The sequence below is a fragment of the Stigmatopora argus genome, chromosome 2 (assembly GCF_051989625.1).
Source record: "Stigmatopora argus isolate UIUO_Sarg chromosome 2, RoL_Sarg_1.0, whole genome shotgun sequence".
Lineage (NCBI taxonomy): Eukaryota > Metazoa > Chordata > Actinopteri > Syngnathiformes > Syngnathidae > Stigmatopora > Stigmatopora argus.
The window spans coordinates 6,789,328-6,811,140 of record NC_135388.1 but is presented as its reverse complement, the minus strand read 5'-3'; the positions used below and the strand labels follow the sequence as shown (position 1 = coordinate 6,811,140).

Below are 21,813 nucleotides of genomic sequence, written 5' to 3'. Positions count from 1 at the left end.
GTGAGACTTGAAAGTCCTAATAACCGCTCGTCAAAACAAGAATTACTTAGTGGCTCATCAAAAGGAAAGCAGGCGGTCACCGTAAGTGAAAAAAAAAGAAAAAAAATCGATCAAGGACAATATCATTGGCTGTGTTCACGTGAGATCTTTCAGTCTACAAAAAGCAGTTCATGGAAAAAAACAAGAAAATATGCCACTCATTATCCTTTATTCTTGTAATGATCAATACTGTTTTCATCTCCTTTCCAAAGTTTGCATGTAATGTACAAATGTCCTGTGAAGAAGCTTCAATGATAATGGCAGTATGTATCAACAAATATGTTTTTATTTTAAATCTAAAGTGAAAAAAGAATGTGGTTCAGAGCTGTCAAACACTACGAATCTTCCGTATTTTACCACATCAGTTTTTAAACAAACTACTAAATACACATTTTGTATCAAAACTACTCCCAGCAATTTGAATTTAACACTTGTTTTGTTTTATTTCGCCATTTTAATGCACCGTGAAATCACTTTTGAAACGCAACGTGATGTTCTAAATAAGTTTTGTATGTTATCAAATATCAATGTAGCTTGCTCACTTCCTTTTCAGTGACGTGTGCATCCTCATCAGTTGTTTCTAGCAGTGTTAGCTATGTCCACAAAACAAAAACAGGAGTGATAATTTGTTTGCTGCTTGTGTTTTTAATTTTTTTGCAAGGATCAACTATTGAACAAAGGAAACAACTTAAAAAGCATTAAAAGAGGAGATAATATTGACCTGTACTTTTGTTCACGTCGCTAGTAAATGCCACATGGTAACAGGGTCACAAAACCTGAAAATTCTCTTCACCCACTATGAAATATAATGTTTCACATTTGGCAGCTCTTTTAAATAGAAAGCAAAGATATCCAATGAAAATTAGGCATCTGTCCACAAACCCACCCCCAAGGTTGTTCCTGAATGTGTGCCCCCTTCATGTGGCCCATACAAATAGTGCATTGGTATTGCTGCTAAAAGTGAGGCAGTCTTAAACATGTTTATTTTACTTTTCTGGGGACAAGGCAGACCTAAAACTCTCTAAAAAGCCTGGAAGTGCTCTAAAATCGATGCATTATATTTTGCAATTTACATATGTACACAATTGCCGCCCGCCTGCAGCTGCACAGCGGTGTCGCTCTCCAGGTAACTCTGGTATCAAGTCACTGCAGCACATTCATGCTTATTACTAAGTGCTTGACCTACACCTTAGCTCGCTCTTAGAGTGAAGAGCCATCTTCTGATGGGCTAACCAAATCCCGGGATGGAAGGCTTGTTTAATGGATTACATCTGCGTGGCCACACTCAGGCATGAGAGGCCTCTCACGGCACAACAACACATAAGACGACTTTTGAAGATTCACATTGCACATTTCATTTTGTGGACATTTCATAATCCTCAACCGTGATCTCCAACTCCTCTTTCAACATGGACTCAAAGTCAGGGCTCCACAGGGGAGGATTCTGACTATAGAGGTTCCTCGGTTTAGAATAGGGCTGACATTGAATCATCCTTGTGCAAACGCTTTGTACGAGTTGGAGGCCATTGAAAAACATGATCTCAGGGAAACCATTCGCTCATCCGGCATCTATATATTAACTTCACTAAACCAGAACAATCACGAGCAAATCAATCTCCTGATTTAAACCCTATAGAGGAGAGATCCCCAAACCGGTCCGTCCTGTTTTTCCGTTTCAACTGATCCAGCACAAAGAGTTTAACCAATGAGGTTTCTGCTAAATCAAGCAGCACCTGACTAAAACATGTATTGATGGTTTGATCCTTTTTTATCCCACTTTGAATGTTACAAAGAAACAGTCCAAGACTTCACTGGGACATCTACCATAAGCTGGATATTCATGGAAAACACTTAAAACAACCACACTAAACTAGGACCCACCTCATCTATTCTATCCAGGTTTCTCTCTCATTCTTTCTCTTTGTTTTTTTTAATCTGGAGGAATACCTTTCCCGCCATTTAACTATCAGCTACTACCGCATTCTAGACAGCAGCAACCTTACAAAGACAAGCAAGCACACAGGCTCACTTAGTGGCAGGCAGACAAAGAGGAGCCCAGCGGAAACGAAGTAGCGCCATTCGAGACTGATCCTTCCCCTGAGCAAAGCAATCGACAGGACAAACATCAAGGAGTCCCACTCGTTCCGGGGGAATCTCTCTCGTCAGTATGTCAAAGCACACCCTTTGACCTCGACGCTCAAGCGCCAGCCACTCGTCACGCAACATCGAAAAGGTATACAGTCTGCGCGACACCACATGACATTCATGCAAGCTCACATTCAGGACATTTACGAAGGCCAAACCACGTGCGAGAGAGCAAACAAAAGACGTAGCACTGTATTACAATTCGTGATACCAGAGAGGGACTGGTTTTCTGATCCACTTGACTCCACTGAGGGCAAAACTGCACTTTTTTTTATAGTGGCCTAGCATTAATTATGCCATCTCATTAGAATCATGATATATTAGGTCGAATGGGTCATCTTGAGAAATGAGAGATGCTCACACAGATTTGTCGACAATATCTGAAGGAAATGCCTTCTCGTGAATGTGGAAGTCAGCGCAGGAAAAATGGAAACACAGGCAAACATATTACATTTCTGCTGATTTCTGGTCCAAACATGCTTGAGATGCAGATTTTAGGAATATTGGATGAAGCCCAATCTGGACCCTCACCAACACGATGGCAAAAACTGAGATTCGTCAAGACTGTGAAGCAGATGTGCTAACCACATTACTGCCGTTTAATCTCAACGGGAGATTTTCTTTTGAAATGCAACCAAAATGGTCACCAAAGATCAGATCCAACTTCCAAGTATCAGTGTGCCATAGAGGAATCTGCAGTCAGATTTATCCCATCAGGATGTCAAAACACTGGCATGTAACCCTATAGTGAAGGAGCAGCTCGCTCCCCATCGTCATTAGGAGGAGTTTAAATTCCGGCAGCCTCTCCGAGCCTGAGGGGGAGGGCCCGGGTGGCGGGAACTGTATCCCGTGCCACACTGTGGCAGACTGAGTTGGCGCCTCTGCAATTTCATTTCGTTTAAAAATACTCAACAAATGTTGTTAAGTCTGCATTAAAGGATCCAGTGATAATACAGGCGAGAGGCCAGGATTGCCCTGCACCGCATTAGCCGGCCTGTTGGGTTATACTACACGCAACACACGGCGGGAGACAGCCCACACTAACTGCATTAATTCCCCACCGTGTTGTTCGATATACGGCACCTGTGGATACACACTCGTGCCGTTGTTGGTAATTACTGTCTGAACAGCAAAGCAAACAGACACTTGCGATGTGGTCAGTGGGGAAGATCCCCTTGCATGCTTCTGATGGAAGGTGGAGAGAAAGTCCAGCAGAACTTTGCTTATCTGAGGATAAAGTACTTGTAGAAAAACAATAGCTCAGTGTTTTGGTCCAGAAGTCTCGAAAGGCAAACTGAACTGATACTTCAGTAAAAGTTCCTACTACTCTTGCTAACTTAACGTAGACAACTCAAATTTTAAAGGAATAAAGCGCTAGTATTTGACCTTGTGAAAGTTGGTTGCTCAAACAATCTACAATTTATCATATATATATATATATATATTTATCATATATATATATATATATATATATATATATATATATATATATATATATATATATATATATATATATTTAACTAGGGTTGCCTACCTTTTAGGTTTTTTCCCATAGTGGTTACTCACTACTTAAAAAAAAAGAGCCTGTCAGACTCGCGGGCCGCTTTGACGTCAACTTGATTTTACGTGGGCCGGACCATTTTAGATATTATATATATATATAAATATGATATATATATATATATATATATATATATTATATATATATATATATTATATATATATATATATATATATATATATATATAATAAATGGATTAAAAGATCTGGATTAATAGCCCCGAATATTCAGTTTTTATAGATCTAAAACAATGTTTATTTGAGCTTTTTGAACTAAAAACAGAAAAAAATGATAAAAAAAATTACAATTATTGATTTAAAAGGGGGAAAATCAGGAAATTTAATATACATCTATACTCTTCATTTTAATTTGATCCTATAACAGAAAGTCGGCACTCATGATTTACTTTCCCGGGCCACACAAAATGATGCGGCGGGCCAGATTTGGCCCCCGGGCCACCACTTTGACACATGTGATCTATAGAAAACAAATAGAAGTTGATCTGTGGTGTTTTTTTTTGGTCAAAAGTATCCCCACAAAAGTCTTTTTAAAGTGGGCAAGGCTATTTTGTCTTTTTCTAAAACACCCCCACAATTAAAATTTACCGACACTCCTTACTCCAACTATATGTAGGTTTTCTATCATGAACACATAGGTAGCGAAAAAAGAAAAATATTTCTAACAGCTCATGAAAAAAAGTCCAAAACAAAGATATATTCTTTGATTAAAAGATAAAGAATGGACAACTCTTCTAGCCCAAACATCCTAAAGATGCATAGAGAAACTCACACAGTTGTTCATCATACAAGGTTTGAGAGCTTATCCTTCTGAATGCGCAAATGTGGAATCCTTCAGCCAATCACACACCTCCAGGGAAAAAAAATCATCTGTATGTGCAAGTACACTATTGATTTTTGTCCCCCCCCACCACCCCCGAACCCCTGCTGTCTGAACAGTGCGAGCATACGAGGCCAGTTGGGATGTTTTCGTGTGTCCCTTCTATTTGTCTCTCTGTCATCGCTATTTGAGCAAGCTTCTACCACTTTGTCTTGATTTGCATGTGTCAGACGAAAAAACCCCGAATGACAAAAGGGACGCTTTGGAAACTAAAGTAAAGTTTAGAATTTTTAGAGAACAAACTGAATTGTAGAATATTTTCAACTTCCGCCGCTACTAAAGGAGCATCTGGATGTCAAATGATTTGGCCAACTAAAGTAAAACTATTCAGAAGTTATGATTAATACTCAACTGGAATTTTCAAGGGACAGAAATTATAAATGCCATTCACTCCACCCTCATCACAGAATGGTCAGAACATGAGACTCAGGGGTCTTTTTTTTCTTTTGTGTAGGCTCATGTCACATCCGGCTAACAGATGGACATGGACACTCCCCTTATGGTCCCTGATTGACTCCCTAAGTCAAGATGGAGGTGGGTGTACTCAAATTTGCAACTACGGAAAAGGCCCTACACATTCATCAAAAAGCCGTACAGGGGAAATATAAAATAAAAAGAAGAATGGTCAAATAATATGGTTGAATACAGATTCTAGTCAACACTTGAAGGATTTCTAGACATTTCAACACGATCTACAAACGTATTGTTGTCCTGACAATACAACAATAAAAAAATAGCGAGGAAACATGTTGTGAAAGCATTATGTTGCATTAATTAAATTAAAATGAATAAAATACAAATACACACGCTATGGCCTCCATTTTTTTCTCACTGCCTGCCGTTGACAATGGTGGACCTCCCATTGATTTAAACAAGGAAGATTAGCTGTAAATGCTAATATTCCATTACCATTGACAGCACTAGACGTGTAATCTATTTTGTCCGGGAGCTTTAACAGATTCACGGATTGCCATTGACAACGATAGAGGTCCGATTGGACAAGCTCTGGATGCAGATGCTTCAGTACTATTGCCTGCGCTAGATGTCTAATCCACTTTGCCTGGGAGGATTGGCAGCGAGGGATCACTGCCAGCCAATGAGTTAAATGAGAACTCTATAAAGGTTCGTACTGTCGAATGTAAGACGATTTTTCTCTGCAATTCTTCAGCAATAAACAGGATTCCCTGAATTCCGAACAATTTTGAGCACAAGAAGCCGTCGGTTGACGGTTGCTCATTGATTCGTATTCTAATGTAGATAACAGAGCAATAATGCATATTTCTCAGGCCCTTGCAACAAAATATGTCTGAGGAAGGGAGCCTTTTGGTCTCAACCACACAATACCATTCACCGTCACCAGGGGCTTTTTTGTTAAACACATTGCACTTCATCTTTTTATGATTTCCATCCATATATTCCATTTTATACGTGGAGACCCAGGTGGTGAAGACAGCTGGCACTGACCGGCGCGGCCATCGGCTCTCTCGCGAAATGTCGAGTGAATCGAGGGAACAAAACCTCACCAGTTCCGAATGAGTCTTTTTGTCCGGCGTCGTGCGTCCCGGTGGGAAACCTTGAGAGCCCAAAATGTGTTTTAAGTGAGACTGCAACTGGTGAGGCCATTATCCTTTCACTTCTGAACCTTTCTCTTGCTTGTATATGCGTCCACACATGTGTACCAATGCCTCTATGAGAGTGTGTTTGAATGTGTGTGTCCTTCCCCCTGCCTTGAAAGCCCCCGGAGCCTCGGGGAGCCGTGGAAAATCAATACTCTTCGGCAGCTCCCCCCTCTTTATTCATTTAATAACTCACTACCATTGCATTACTGTTCTACTGATCTCCCATCACAGAGCCCGGACTGACACCTTTGTGCTCTTTCACCACTCTGGAGTTTGATGTAATCAGTTCAACCTGCACCCATACTCCTGACATATGCATCAACAGCGGCCAAATATGAAAGAGAACCAAGTCAAAGAGGAGCATCAGAGGGAATGGGCTGAAGCGTAGTACATTTCCAAATACGTAGTGTGAGGTTCATCTTTAAAACAAATTTAAAAATATATATATAGGAATAACTTGAGGCAATCTAATTAGGTAGAGTGGATGAGAAATTCTGCGTTAACAAAACCAGTATTCATGATTTAGTCCAATTCTATAACGGGAACAAGTAATATCACAACGACGACCATATTTTTAACACAAAAAAAGTGTCCAGAAAGATAGGAAAAGAAAAGATTTCATGATTTCATCTCATCTAATTTGATGACTATAGAGCACATGTGTCAAAGTGGCGGCCCGGGGGCCAAATCTGGCCCACTGCATCATTTTGTGTGGCCAGGGGAAAGTAAATCCTGAGTGCCGACTTTGTTTTAGGATCAAATTAAAATGAAGAGTATAGATGTATATTAAATTTCCTGATTTCCCCCTTTAAATCAATAATTGTAATTTTTAAAAAAAATGTTTCTGTGTTTTTAGTTCAAAAATCATTTAGTAAAATCTAAAAAAATATAAAAAAAGCTAAAATAAACATTGTTTTAGATCTATAAAAACTGAATATTCAGGGCTTTTATTCCAGTTCTTTTAATCCATTTATAAAAAAAAACAATCTAAGTGTTATATCTAAAATTGTCCGGCCCACATGAAATCGAGTTGACGTTAATGCGGCCCGCGAACCAACCCGAGTCTGACACCCTTGCTATAGAGCATGTAATTTTCTCAATATGAATAAGACAAGGAAATATTCACACATTATACTATGGGATCTATACACTAAAAGACATGCAGCTCATTAGCCTGTAACAATCCATATATACAAACCACAAAGTTTAAAGTAGGAGAAAAATCCATTTTATAGTCTGAAACTTACAGTAGGTGTCATCTAAACTATCTATTTGATTGATCCAATTTGGACACTTTTGTGTCAAAAATAAAATGTTGCTTTGGCAAATTTGTGGAGTTGTTCTCAGGTGTTTGCACTCACAAAATGACAAGGGCATAGAAAATAAAAGAATATCTTGCCAATGAACAATGTAGATCAACACAGTCGTGACAGATTTACCTTTAAAAAATAAAAGCTGCTGGAAGTCAGTAAACTAAGTGACTCACGCATACACTATTTTTTTCAATCCCTATTCCCTACATTGAGACAATAAGAAAAAGGAGGGATCTATAAATGTTGGACAAATGTTAAAAAAAAGTTTTAAACTTCTTGCTCTCTCCCCCTATTTGTGCTGTAAACCCCAGCATACTAAATCATAATGGCAAACTTATATGAACTATTATACTCCGCAAACTCTAATGAAGACCACAACCGGATAAACAGTACTTAACTGTATGTATATTACATAAAGATGAGCCTAAAGGAGTTATGTTTAATGTCTGTTTTCATCAGATGAAGAGATTAATCTGTGTGAGAGTCACATGACGGCAAACTGGATGTACAGTACGCGAGTTTTCTAGTGATGGAAGTGAGGTACGTGAGGGGGGAGGAGGATGGTAGTTATGGGGGGTGGTCCCCCCGTGCGGAGCTGTGAGCAGAGAGCAGGTGGGCTCGGGATGGAGCAGAGAATCTGTATTGATTGTTTTTGTGCCTCAGAGCTGTTTAGCCATTGTCGACGCTACCTCGACCAGCTGAGGGGCAAATTGCTGCGTTTACACCAGGAGGCATTTTCTTCTTTTTAAAATCCATTTATTTTTATTTTTTTTACCTCCCCCCCCTTTTTTTTTACAATGGCAGTTGTATCTCTACAGTTTTTCTGAGGAATTTTGACCGCTATATTCGCAGGCTTTAATGGAAGCTTTGAAAAGAAAGTTTTCTTGGTGTCCTTCATTTTTTTTGTACAGCTTCTGTGTGCACTCCATGCATCCTACTTCAATAATGCATACATGAGACACATCTCATCAATGTTTAATGGCATATTTCAACTTCCAGATACCGTATGCCAATCGATCTAAAGTAAAATGCGTTCAATATTACTGTAACACACTGGCATGTTGCAAAATCATGTAATAGTTAGCCAGTTAGTTATTGGTGATCTGAACCCTGGTTGCAGGGATGACGGGTTTTATAGAGGTTTCAAGTCTGAGCGGTGTATACATCCCTTTTATTGTATCTTAGGCTGTATCGAGGCAATGAAAGAAAAAGGGTAGGGGGCTAGTTAGCATTTTGAAAAAATGTCAAGGGAATTATTGTCTCAAAGAACGAGGGTTGCCAAGAGGATTGAACAATATTGAAGTATCAATACTAAAATGTTGTATTGTGGATTCAATATTTGATCTATATTGATCCCCAGACATTTGTTATGAATCTGATTTTGTATTACTCTCATTGGCTGTCTTTGGGCAGGTACTGGCCTCCAACTTCAATCTGATTGGATGTCTAATAGTGTTAAATTCATTCAAAGAATTTTACTTTACACACAATTGGATATATCATTACCGTTAACTGTTTTAGGTGGTCTATTTGTTTTGTTTTGCGTATGGACAGTATAAGTGGGAAATTTTCATATCATGCCAACAGCAAAAACATGCAATTTAAACGATTTTACCGTCACTAATATGTATAATACATGTGTCACAGACTTCAGCCTGTCATCCGCTGTACCACTCATACTTGTTGATATAATAGAGATCCCTTCTAGCAGCACATTGCCATAATTTCATTAACGGTCTCAATATGTTAGGAGAAATTTTGCACTTTTGTTTGAAATTCCTTGTAGTTTCATCTAGGGGCAGAAATCCAAAAAAAAAGAGGTCCTCTTCCAATTTTCGAAACAAATGGTCTACCATTTTCAAGTGTAAACCATCTTTTGCAAGAGGTTGATTTGAAGCTGGGAGCTAAAAGGTGAAGGAAGGAAGGTGGCGCTCCGGTGAGCAGCCGTACAACATCAACAGACATGCAGACAAGCAGACTGCAGAGCAATGAGGCCCATGTTTTATCACCCCAGAGCACAAAATGATGCCCGCCTGCGTCAGTTTACAATGTTGTTCTACCTGATAGCCGAAGCCGGACGGCTAAAGTGTGTGATTTGATGATGGTGCTTGAGCACATTAGGCACACACTGCAGTGTGTTTGCTCATCCAATCACCAGCAGAGAAAGTTAATGGCATGAGAGGAGCTGCTGTTTGCCAATCACACAGTTGATTGATAGCCCAGAGTGCCTCAATGCCTTTGTATATTACTACTACAGTACAGTATAGTAGTTGTGTAATGCGGTGCTGGTGCAAACAGCATCTTGTCACCATAATGGAGCAGAAATTTAACAGAATATTTTTAGACTTTTGCACATCGGGTAAACATTTTGTTATTTGATTTTTCTTTTGACGGGAAAAATAATTGAGCAAGCACCTGAGCGTGCGTTGTTGCTCGGCTCCATGCAGTGAACCTGACATGGAATTGTGAATTGCGCTTGTTTGCATGTGCACGTGGGTCGGCTTATTGATTGGCTTACGCAGCTTTATAGTGCTCTGTTGTAAATGTCATGTTTTTACAGGCTTCTGTTTGATATAAGCGCCATTAAAGTATTTGCTTGCCAACGCAGATTGCGAGCATACTTGCGCCATTCATCTGCAATTAAAGAGGCCTCCAAATAACTACGGTATATTGGATTGAATAACTTTATTCATCCCGTATTCGGGAAATTTCATTGTCACAGTAGCAAGAGGGTGAGGATGCAGAAATAGGAAAGGCATTTTAGACATAAAAAGATAGGTAATAAGTAAGTTAATAAATAAATACATGAATAAATATATAAATAAATAAGTGTGTTGCTGAAATTATACATATATATAAGCACATATATATACATATATATAAGCACATACACACACATATATATATATATATATATATATATATATATATATATATATATATATATAAGCACATATATACATACATACACAAATGTACATGCATGTCGTGGAGTACACAATTACTTTGTGTGTTTGTGTGTGTGTGTGAGTGGGGGGATATAAGGTCACCCTAACCTTAACTCAGTTTAAATTAATTTGACATTTATCGCCATCAATGATATGCAATTCATTAAACACAATGGAAAAAAAATGTTTTTGGTCTATTTCTGTTTTCATTCATTATAATTGATCCAATTTATAAAAATAATTACTTACAACTAAAATAGACATACAATATATGTCTTTTCGGCTGATGTATGTATATACTTGTTCAGTTATGTTAGTTTTATTCATTTGTTTTTTATTTATTTACATTGATACTATTTTTGAACAGTGATTTAAATCTGAAATGCATTTTCTCCCCTTTATATTAATGTATTAATTTCAAAAATACTGAATGAACCCCAACACAAAGCTTTGTTTTAAGGTTGAGTCCTTCGGCAGCGGTACAGCTTCTCTAAGTGGTTGAACTGTGAAACTGCAACCAAAGGACCCCCACTGATATTTTTGAAAGATAACCACAGAACATTTGTAGATATAGAATCAAACACCAGTATAGAATTTCGATCTACATTATTTTCGATTTTTTTTTATAGTGATAACATTCTCAAACATTCTAAAAAACCTTTGCACCCCCAAAACATGATTTTAATAATTTTAATCTACATTATTTTCGATTTTTTTATAGTGATAACATTCTAAAAAAAACCTTTGCACCCCCAAAACCAAAAACCTCAATTGCAAAGACTGTTGTCGTTTCCCCAATGGAATAATGGATGTGTACCCACATATTAGTGAAATATTTACATGACATTAAGTATGTCAGACACGCAATTCAAGTAGAAAATGCCTCTGATGACACCAAGGGAGATCAGCAGATGAGTGTTTGGTTTTGTGAATATGCATATCTGTCTGCATGCATGCATACATTAACAGGCTGTGCAAATGTCAGTGAATGATGAATGAATGCAGATATATAACGTGCCGCATTGAGCAGTAAAAAGATTACATTAATTTTCACTCTAAAATGCACAGCATGCAGAAACCAAGTTGTAAAAATATAGTAGGTCGTATTCATCATCCAAAGTAGGAAATTGACTCAGCAGTACTGCAGTGCCATCTAAGGATGGAAAATGACTTTGCAGCTATTTTCAGTCTCCAAGCCCAGGAACCCACATGCATAGTATTTCATTTTTTATATTATGACCTTTCCCATAAAATGCAAAGTGTACAGTAATCCCCTGAATATCGTGGTTAAAGTAGACCAGACCTGGCCGCGACAATTGAGAAATTGCAAAGTAGCTTCTAAATATGATAGATATGGATCTAAAGCACAGGTGTCAAAGTGGCGGCCCGGGGGGCAAATCTGGCCCGCCGCATAATTTTGTGCAGCCCGAGTAAGTAAATCATGAGTGCCAACTGTCTGTTTTAGGATCAAATTCAAATGAAGATTATAAATGTAGATTGTATTTCCTGATTTTCCCCCTTTTAAATCAATAATTGCATTTTTATCCATTTTTTTCTTTTGGTGTTTTTAGGTCAAAAAGTATTTTGTAAAATCTAAAAATAAATATATAAAAATATTTTCGGTTTTCCACTTTAATATTGAATATAATTTAAAAAAAATGTTTCCATTTGAAATGAAAAACAAATGATTATTAGGTGTTTTCCCTTACTGAGAAAAAAAACTGAATATTTAGGGCTTTTGATCCAGTTCTTATAATCCAATTTAAAAAAAAATCTAAATATTATATCTAAAATCGTCCGGCACACATGAAATCGAGTTGATGTTATTGCGGCAAGCGACAAAACCCAAGTTTGACACCCTTGATCTAAAGACACTTGCGCAAGTTCTCATGGGAAATGCAGTCTTCCGCTAGGAAAAGCCTTACCGTTTTAGTCCACTGGCGTCGCTAAAATCACTGAAAACAGGTTACTTTGTGCCACCCTAACATTTTGGCCAGTTTCTCAAAAGCTCTACCAGGGGTGTCAAACCAGTCCTCAAAGGGCCGCAGTGGGTGCAGGTTTTCATTCCAACTCAACAAGAGGATACCTTTTGCAAGTGTAATTAGTTAATTAAAGTCAGGTGCTACTTATTTTAGAAGATACCTAATTGGTCAAAATGTCGGCACTGGATCGGTTGGAACAAAGACCAGGACCCACTGCGGCCCTCGGCGGAATCGGTTTGACACGTGCTCTAGCCAATTGACACTTTTACCCCTATATTTTCATTTTCAGATAACCAAAATGTAGTCACCTCTCACTACATTTTCCTTGAAGACCAGTGTTATGGCTTTAAAAAGAACCGATAGTTTCAGCTTTCATTTCATGTCACCTGCTCAATCCAGAGAACAATCAAATATATAAAGTGTCAACACTGAGCTCATTTGTAACGCATGCTCGTGGTGGAATATGGCCGCAATCTCATTAAAAGTCACAATGGCGAAGCGCACAGTCAAAGCGGTGATCACTCCACGGCCACTCCACCTCTTTTGTTGACCTCAATATACTATAAGACCCACTAAACTGATCCCATTCCTGTAACGAGCAAAGTATATTATGTCGCTAAAGAAGATTGTTTCTGTTCAACCGCACTTGACCTGCGGAAAACCTGTTCCATTACGTCCTTTCCTTTACAACACCTTCCATTCACTTGGAAGTGAATTGGATGGCAAACAATCAATAGCGTGTAAAGGTTGGAGTGTTTCCGCTCTGGCCTTTTACAGTTAAAAGCCCAGGACTTAAGTACAAGTGCAATAATTAAACATGTGGGCAGGAGGGGGGGACAGGCTGTCAAAATCTAATGCTTTGAAAATCTAGATGGGGACGTGATGCGAGATAAAGTCAGATTTGCTCCAAATTCTGACCTTTGATGTGGCCACATGACTAAAAAATGTTTTTTTTCTTAATTCAGTATTAATCATCTGTCAAGTGAATTTTATTTGAAGTTGGTTGAAATCTTAAGGACGAGTTTAATTTTGAAGGAGCTCTGGAAAAGGCCTAAAATGTTATTATGGCTGGTTCAACCAGAGATGCATGTTTCCCCCCGTCTTTCCGTCAGATGTCTTACATTTGTGCAAAGAAATTTGAACTGAAATTAAATTGAACATTCATTTTTTCCCCGCAGATTTTTCAGTTTCTTTAGTTTTAATCAATTATTTTTTTTTACATGGATTCCTGAGATGTGTTTGTTACGTCAAACCCAATTATTTGTCTGATTTTTCTAAACTTCATTGAGGCACTGCTAAGAAAAAGTTCAGGCAAAGGAAAGCAGTTTTAAAGACCATCCCTGCCAAAATCCCTGCAAAATTTGAAGTATACATAGCCACCCAAAGTAAGGGTGATCTATGGCTCATTTAGGCAAATTCCTTTTCACAATTAGATATTTCCACTTGTTGATAGTCTGAAATGTTAAAACGCAGAGAAAAAACTGCATCTCTGCTACATACACGCGTTATGGGTGATAAAAAATCATCCTAGTTAGATTAAAACCACTACCAGGCCTGTGTTGTAAACGAATTGAACAGTAATCCCTCGAATATTGCGGTTAATGTAGACCAGACAAGGCCGCAATAAATGAAAAACCGTGAAGTAGGATAGCCCCATCATTACTACCACAACACATGTTTTCGTGCCTATACAGAAATACAAGTACAAATATCAAAGTGTGTATTTATTAAATACTATAGCGATAAGCATATGAAAAGACTGTAATGTATTAATATCTAAATATAATGTATATAAAAATGTAAAGACTACTCACAGTGAAAATAGTTCCTCTCCGCTTGATATAAATCCCATAAAAAAGGTTAGTGGGAGTTTTAGTCCAAGTCTTCTTGTGGCCGTGGTTCCATTGTCCATGATATGCTAGGATCTGATCTTTTTCTAAAAAAAAAAAAAAAAAAAAAAAACCTTGAGAAATGAATTCCTAATCCCTAAACGGTTGCACATCTCGTTTACAGCCAATAGAGCTCGCTGTTGTCTCATCTGTCCAACATCAATTGGGGCGTCTCCCCACGCCTTCCAAAAATAAATGCTACTGAATCTTCTCACTCAACTACATAAAGGGTGCCAGTTTTCAGATTGCCATATGGAGGTACCTGGAAAACTAAATCAAATATATCGGAGAAGGTAGCTTCTGCTGAGTCAACATTTCTTCTCACTTTGTGCCGAAGAGAGTTGGAAAGAGTGTCCGTCAGCTGTTTGTTGTTGTTGTCAAACAGACGGGGGTGCACTAGAGCAAATTGAATCGGGGGAGCTAATTTGGGGTGGGCGTATTGACGAAAAGTGAAATGGATTGAAGGAAGGCTGGGAACCGAAAGGGATGGCAATATTGGTAAACTGCACGCTGAAGTTAAACGCTATGGACAAGCTAAAAGTTACATGGATCGCAATAGATTTTGTGCTTTTAGTTCACCGTATGGCACCATATTTGACATATATCGTTGGGGTCATTCTATATACATGTTGGTCCAAAAAAAGCTAGCTAAATTGAATTAACATTTAAAACAAAACACTGCATATATTGAGGTGGCTCCCGTTTAAACACCTTCCGCTTATTAATTAAAAAATGCTGCATGCGATTTAATTGGCCAACACAGAAACATGGAATTATATCACGTTAGCATACAGAACTCATTAAAGGCCCTTCTTAGACTTGGTTGCTGTACTCCGTATTCTGCGGACCTGACAGTGAAATACGAAAGTGAATAAATGAAATTAATGCACATTCTGCTATGATTTTTTTTTTCGGAATGCGAAAGGTGACTGCGTTGCAAACTGGGTATTTATTTTTTGCCTTCAAGCAACAGGGAAAGGCCAACTAAAGCTTTGTCGTGAATTGTTGGAATTGAAATGGACAAATAGCCTCAGGCTGTTTATTACTTCTGTGTGGGCGCGAGTTTGGATTTTATAAGTACAGTAAAATATTACAGTACACACACAAGTGACCACAGGCTGCCCTTTACCACTGATCACAATGTCAGACAAGCTCTGCCGCTACAAAGGTGGAGTTGGACAAATCATAAGATTGACCGTATATTACACACAAAAGCTGTTTTGGATGGAGGTTAACGTCGGGTCCAAATTTTTTTAACAGAGGCAGGCAATCATAACAGTACGTCTCTACGTTTTTGTAGTTTGCATAAAAATGGCAAATCTAGTCAAAATATCGCTCTATTATATATATTTTTCTTCAAAATAAGAGACTTTTGTTGGAATGTATGACTTACTAGAAACAAAAAGTTCGCACTTTGTAATGAGACCCAACAAGCTTTGTTAAATCCGGATATCAGTAGTACATTTTGCCATTAAATATATTCCCCGAAAAATACATAATTCATTTGAAAGCATATTAAAATTTGCAATAATATCATGATATTAAATGCCCGAAGTTGCATACATATCACAATATCGTGCAGCAAAGTAATATCTAGCAATAATTGATTTTTTTCTAGGAGTAGATAAATAATTGTGTTTTGATGATAATGGCCTGAACCCTCATTGATTATTATTATATTTGAATTCATTAGATGTTGCAGCAGAAATATCACCAGATGCAAGTAGCTTTCTGCCATGTTGCAAACACATTACAGGAAATAAATTGCTTCCAGATAGTCTTAATCTAGGTGATATTGTGTTGCTGTTTTCCAGCAATGCCATAATGTAACAAGGCTCATCTGCCAGTGAGGGCACCCCTGGGTCAAATTCAGGCAGAATATAGAGAAAGAAAATGGTTGCATGTTCAGAATTTCAATTTAGAATATGAATTAGGCACATGCAAACTGACAGACTTTACTTTTATTGAAGAGCTACTGTACATCCCAAAGGGTAGCAAGGTCACGGCACTAATTAAGGATTCACCTAATCTTGTCTAATCAAATAACTGCATAATATGACAGACACATCCACACTTGCATTGTCATTAATTTCCCAAAGTGCGAAAAATAAAAATGTGTTTTGATGAAGCATTAATAGAGTTCAGCCAAGACGTGTAAACATAATTTGCGTTACCTTTCATGATTACCTCTCCCCGAACAGGGAAAAAAAAGAGTCACGGCGCCGATTATTATCGAGACAATTTAAATTCTTACCTTAAAAAAACATCCTTTGGGTTTTGAGAGTGCGGCCAAAATAAAAATAAATTGTGGTACCATTTAAAACATCAACATGCAAAAGAACGCAAATTGGTAAGAGCACCAATGAAGGGAGAACTGACAGTATTTGAATTGACATATGGACTTTTTAAAAGAGATCTTTAAATATATAGTCGTTTGAGGTTGCTGCACAAATTTGTTTGATTATTCATTCCCATTTTCCGTAACTCTTATCCTCAAGTGTTGCGGTCTTGTATGGTGGGAATGGAATGAAGGGCTGGCTTTTTTGCTTTTAAATCGCCCCCAACAACAAAATATAGTATATGGAACCATTATGAGCTTTTAGAGTTAGCGTCAAGCCTGGTGTTTGGGTTTGGGAATTTTATGTTCCCCTGAAATTGGTTTCAAGCCTGTGCATGTGTATAGCTTTCAAAGAAAAGTTATAGTCTAAAATAGTGTTGCAAATTCAGACAAGGGTTAGGTTACAGAATTATGGTTTTAATCTTGGGTTGCAAATTTGCCATGAATTGTGGATATGGTACAGAACCAGGACCTTACTGGCCCGGCTCTTGGAGTAAAACAATTGAATAATAAATTCCCCTGTCAAAGTGATCAAGAAACTTCAGGAAATAACCATACCAGTCACCACCGTGTTAAATATGCAACAACGACAAAGGAAACATTTGAAACGCTAAACAACAAGCACACTAATGAGAGAACCAAGTACACATGTCCAAGACAAAAGTTGGGCGGACCAAGCACCATGAGTGATGAGGACAGAAATGAAAACCAAACAATCAGATACGACCAATAAGAAAACAAAATGACAAAACGTAAACTATTCACAAGGGCTTGTTGCTCTGTGTACGTGTTGCAAAGGCGAACAAAGCCGAACACAGTCTGCGACTGTGAAGATGACCGCATGTAAAATAAGAATGTATGCATTATTAATACAGTGTTCATACATAGGTATGGTATGCAAACTCAAGATACATTAAAGCAAAGGTCAGTTATTGTACAAAACACCCTGAAGGTTACGGAATTGCACTTGGTTGCAATTACAAGGTGTAGGTGTTTGGATTAGCTATTATAGCTGGCGAAACACTACTAAAATGGTAGTATTTGTATTTTTTTATAACACCCACTGAAGGCCATGCTAACCCAGTTAACTTCAGGCGAAAGGTAGACTGACAGGATTCACTGACTATGGAAAATGCAATTAACGGAGGAAAATAGGAGAAATACACTGTACTGAACGACAAAACTAAACTAAAAGGTCCTAATTTTAACCCATGCAAATGTGTAATCCAGACACTAGATAAAATGCTTTTACCAGGAGAGATTTGCATTATTTGCGCATTAAGACCAAGTGTTGAGTCGAAGTCATGAATCTAACATTTGAGATTAACCACAGGACCCAGAGAGTACTTAATACCTACTTTAAGTTCCTATATGACAACAGGTGTCGGGTTGACGACTCATGTTGAAGCCTGGCAAACTAGTCTGACTTTTGCCATATACAAGATAGATGGCAAATCACTCTGGTATTCCATGGTTTTTATTGGATTCCCACTCCGGTCCAATATCGAGCGGCGAACCACAGCAGGTGGGGAGGGATTTTGTAATGCATCATGAAGGCCATGACTGTGAATCTTTCCTACAGTGCTGGGAGTTTTGGAAGATGTTCTACTTTCTCGTCTTTATTTCTTTATATTTGAAGAGGAGGCTGCTAGAGTTGACTTGATGGCACTTTCTTCAGCTTCATGTAAAATGTTGTACAAGGTCACCTCGTTTGAGATAGCTTCAAAAGCTGACCTAACTTGACATATCTTTCGAAAGGACTTTTAGGTTTTGTTCTGTTTTCCATTCACAAGTACTGTAAACATCAATAAAGCATGTTCTGTTTGATTTTTAAACAGAAACTGAGAGAGCTTCTGTCATGTTGCCATCAAAGGGCACCGATTTGGACCATAGAATTCTGGCACAAGCTTGAAGTGTCCAAGATCAATGTCTCACTTAACGAGCAACTTTCACAGCTCGTTTTTTTTTTTCATTGGAGTCTGTTGGCTCTACACATAAATTGTGGTCAGCAGAGAGTGTGATGTGTTCATTTAAGAGTCAGTTATGCATATCCCAAAAAAAATGAAATAAAAAAGAATAAACACCCCTGATCTAAAGCGATTGAGGAAATACGCTCATCAACCAAGACAAAGTGTACAGTCTGTATGCATACTGTATACAGTCAAGGTCAATGAGTTATTCCACTGTTAGTGCAGAGTGACCCCCGACCAGCAATTATGAGATCTGTTAGGTTTAAGATGGATGCATGCAGGAAGTACAACGCAGCACCCAGCTTTAAAATGTTCTGCTTTTCAGTGTAGTGACCCAAAATACTGGCGAGTGTTGGTGGGTGGTGAGGAAGAAGCATGAGGTCCATCAAGTATTTTGTCACAGAGGTTTTTCAAAGTAGGCTTTTTATTTGGCTCTTACAGCCCACTTTACCCTGACTTTTTAGGAGACAGTTGTTTTTCGCCCTGTAGGCTCTCCGTCTGAAATTAATGGGATAGGCGTCCAATCCGTTTTGACTCCCGTCAAACTGGATTGGACGTCAACGGCAGTGAAACAGGATCACTCAATGCCAGCCTTTACAAAGGATTAGAGTTGGCAGGGAAACGGTGGTCACAAAGACTGTAAAATTGGCAAATATGAATGTTGTTATTCTGACAATTATATAATTTGATGTTTGTAACTCAATATTATGTAATACATGTTGACTTTTCTAAGAGTCAATGTATTTTATTTTGCAAAAAGACAATTCTCCATTGACAAAATGCTGACTAATAAAGTGAGAAAATTATTTACCAAACTGGGATTCAAAGCAAAATGTATGCAGTAAACATGTTTTGACTGATAACCATTTAACCCAGAGGTGTCCAAACTGGGCTTTTCACTTCATCATGTTGGCTTTATTCATCCTCTTTTAAACTGAACGGGGAAAAGTGTAAAGAGGTAAATGGTGAGCAGCTTTGATTAAAAAGAAGGACGTTGTATCACCTGCAAGTGCATCTAACAGATTCTGTGTTGCGATGAAAGGTGACACCACTCGGAAGCAGTAAACATGGCCATGAATCACACACCACTAAAGCTCTTTCTCTTCCTCTGTGTATCCAGCCATCACTGTGAATTTCACATTTCAGTCTGTGGTCACATCAGAGTTGCCTGAATAAGATGCAGTGGATTTGTCACTGTGGTCACATCACATGTACGTTTGATCTCTCTGTAGGTTCCAGCTCTTGTCAGTTTCCACACCAGCTGCTGCCTTACTGACCGGATGGCTGCCTCTTATTACTGTGGCATGCATGTAGCAGAATGTGCCATCAGATTAAGGCAGAAAAAGATCCATTTTGCACCCCTGCTGACAATTGCAATCTGAAATTAGATTTCTACACTCGGGCTCATGGTGGAGTGAAAATGTCTGAGGGTAAACTATTTTATTTCCACCCGGCTAGCTTCGAATGTAGAAGCATTTATTCTAGAATGCAGAAAATGTATGAGCATTTGCCACACTACATAGATACATCCGCATGGAAAGCAAGTGTTGAACATGATTTCTACAGGTTTCATCAATTGAAATTTAAGACCATTTCGAATTGAATTGAATTTTCTGACCTGTTAAGCCTTAAAAAAATCCTAAAACTAAACCCTTTAAGTCAAAATGGACTGAACTCCCAATCTTAAAGGGAAAAAAAATAAGAGTACCAAAGCTCTCCAATGCAGGTGGAAAAGAAAATTCTAATGCAAACAGGAATGCAACACAAACTTGTTCTATCAAGGATTCTATATCTGTACAACATTTGCACGGAATGACTTATTGGCAACATGAACTCAGCAAGGCAGCTAGCCAACGATCCATACTGAATGCAAATCTATGGGAAGTAGTCATCAATAAGACTGCAATATAACATGTTTTTTTCAAGAAACATACCGTAGAGCATATAGGACTCTGCATTTCTAAACAGTGATGTTTTTTTAAAGAAAAAAAGTGTGATTCAACCTCCGTGCTAATGCTTCCATCATTGAAGATACAAGTCCTTGCAGAGGATATATTCATGGCAGCAATTCCAATTTTCCAGGGTATTTGGCTTTGCTAACATTACACCTCTGGCCATCTAACCACAGCAGAAATTGCGTGCATTGGCAGCAACATGCTCAGAAGACGAGGCCTTGTTTTGCCCATCATCCGGTCGTATTAATCAGCACTAGGCAGATTACATCAGAAAGACAAGTGAGCGTCGACCACGTTAACACGCTTGCTTCCAAACAGGAAAAACAGATCAAAAATAGAAGCTCCTGAAGCGAACAGCGAGGGCTGCTGCTAATCTGAGCTGACATATTGGGGAGCGAGTGGGGAGGCACACTGGGAAAGCCTTACTTCAGGGTCCCTTGTGTACACGAGTGTGCTATTTTGTTTTACCGATTTAGATGAAGAGGAAAGCCCACTGTGAGCAATGCATTGATTGATTAAGATGACGTGCTTGCCGTGTAGAAAACATCCACATTTTGAGGGTGTATGGCAGGGGTGTCAGACTCGGGTTGGTTCGTGGGCCGCGTTAACGTCAGCTCGATTTCATGTGGGCCGGACCATTTTAATGAACTGGATTAAAATCTGTGAATATTCCGTTTTTTTATAGATCTAAAACAATGTTTATTTTAGCTTTTTTTATATATTTTTAGATTTTACAAAATGCTTTTTGAACTAAAAACAGAAAAAAATGATTAAAAAATTACAATTATTGATTTAAAAGGGGGAAAATCAGGAAATTTAATATACATCTATACTCTTCATTTTAATTTGATCCTAAAACAGAAAGTCGGCACTCATGATTTACTTTCCCGGGCCACACAAAATGATGCGGCGGGCCAGATTTGGCCCCCAGGCCGCCAGTTTGACACATGTGGTGTATGGGCTAAAAGAATGGTATATATTCTGGTTTTCCAAAGTAAAATCTCTCCATTTTTAATTAACTACAGCCTTTCATACAACTGTATTTTAACGCACGTTAAAACAATACTTTGAGAGTTGGCTATTTTATGTTTTGAACTCTTGTATAAAAGTCCAACAAACCACTATAAGGCATTTGTTCAGATGCAAGAATTGCAAGG

At 38.3% G+C, this 21,813-nt stretch overlaps 1 protein-coding gene across 10 annotated transcripts in view; it reads right to left on the bottom strand.

Annotated features, from left to right (window-relative positions):
- The window catches only part of LOC144091364 (uncharacterized), a 218,944-nt gene that overhangs the window by 68,780 nt on the left and 128,351 nt on the right, over positions 1–21,813 (bottom strand). For all 10 annotated transcript variants that reach the window (XR_013305680.1, XR_013305687.1, XR_013305686.1 and 7 more), the window contains one exon: positions 14,319–14,440. Coding sequence is in view for 7 of the 10 variants with exons in the window: in XM_077623668.1 (XP_077479794.1) it covers positions 14,319–14,416 (98 nt within the window). In the remaining 3 variants the exon portion in view is untranslated. The remainder of the gene's footprint in view (positions 1–14,318; positions 14,441–21,813) is intronic.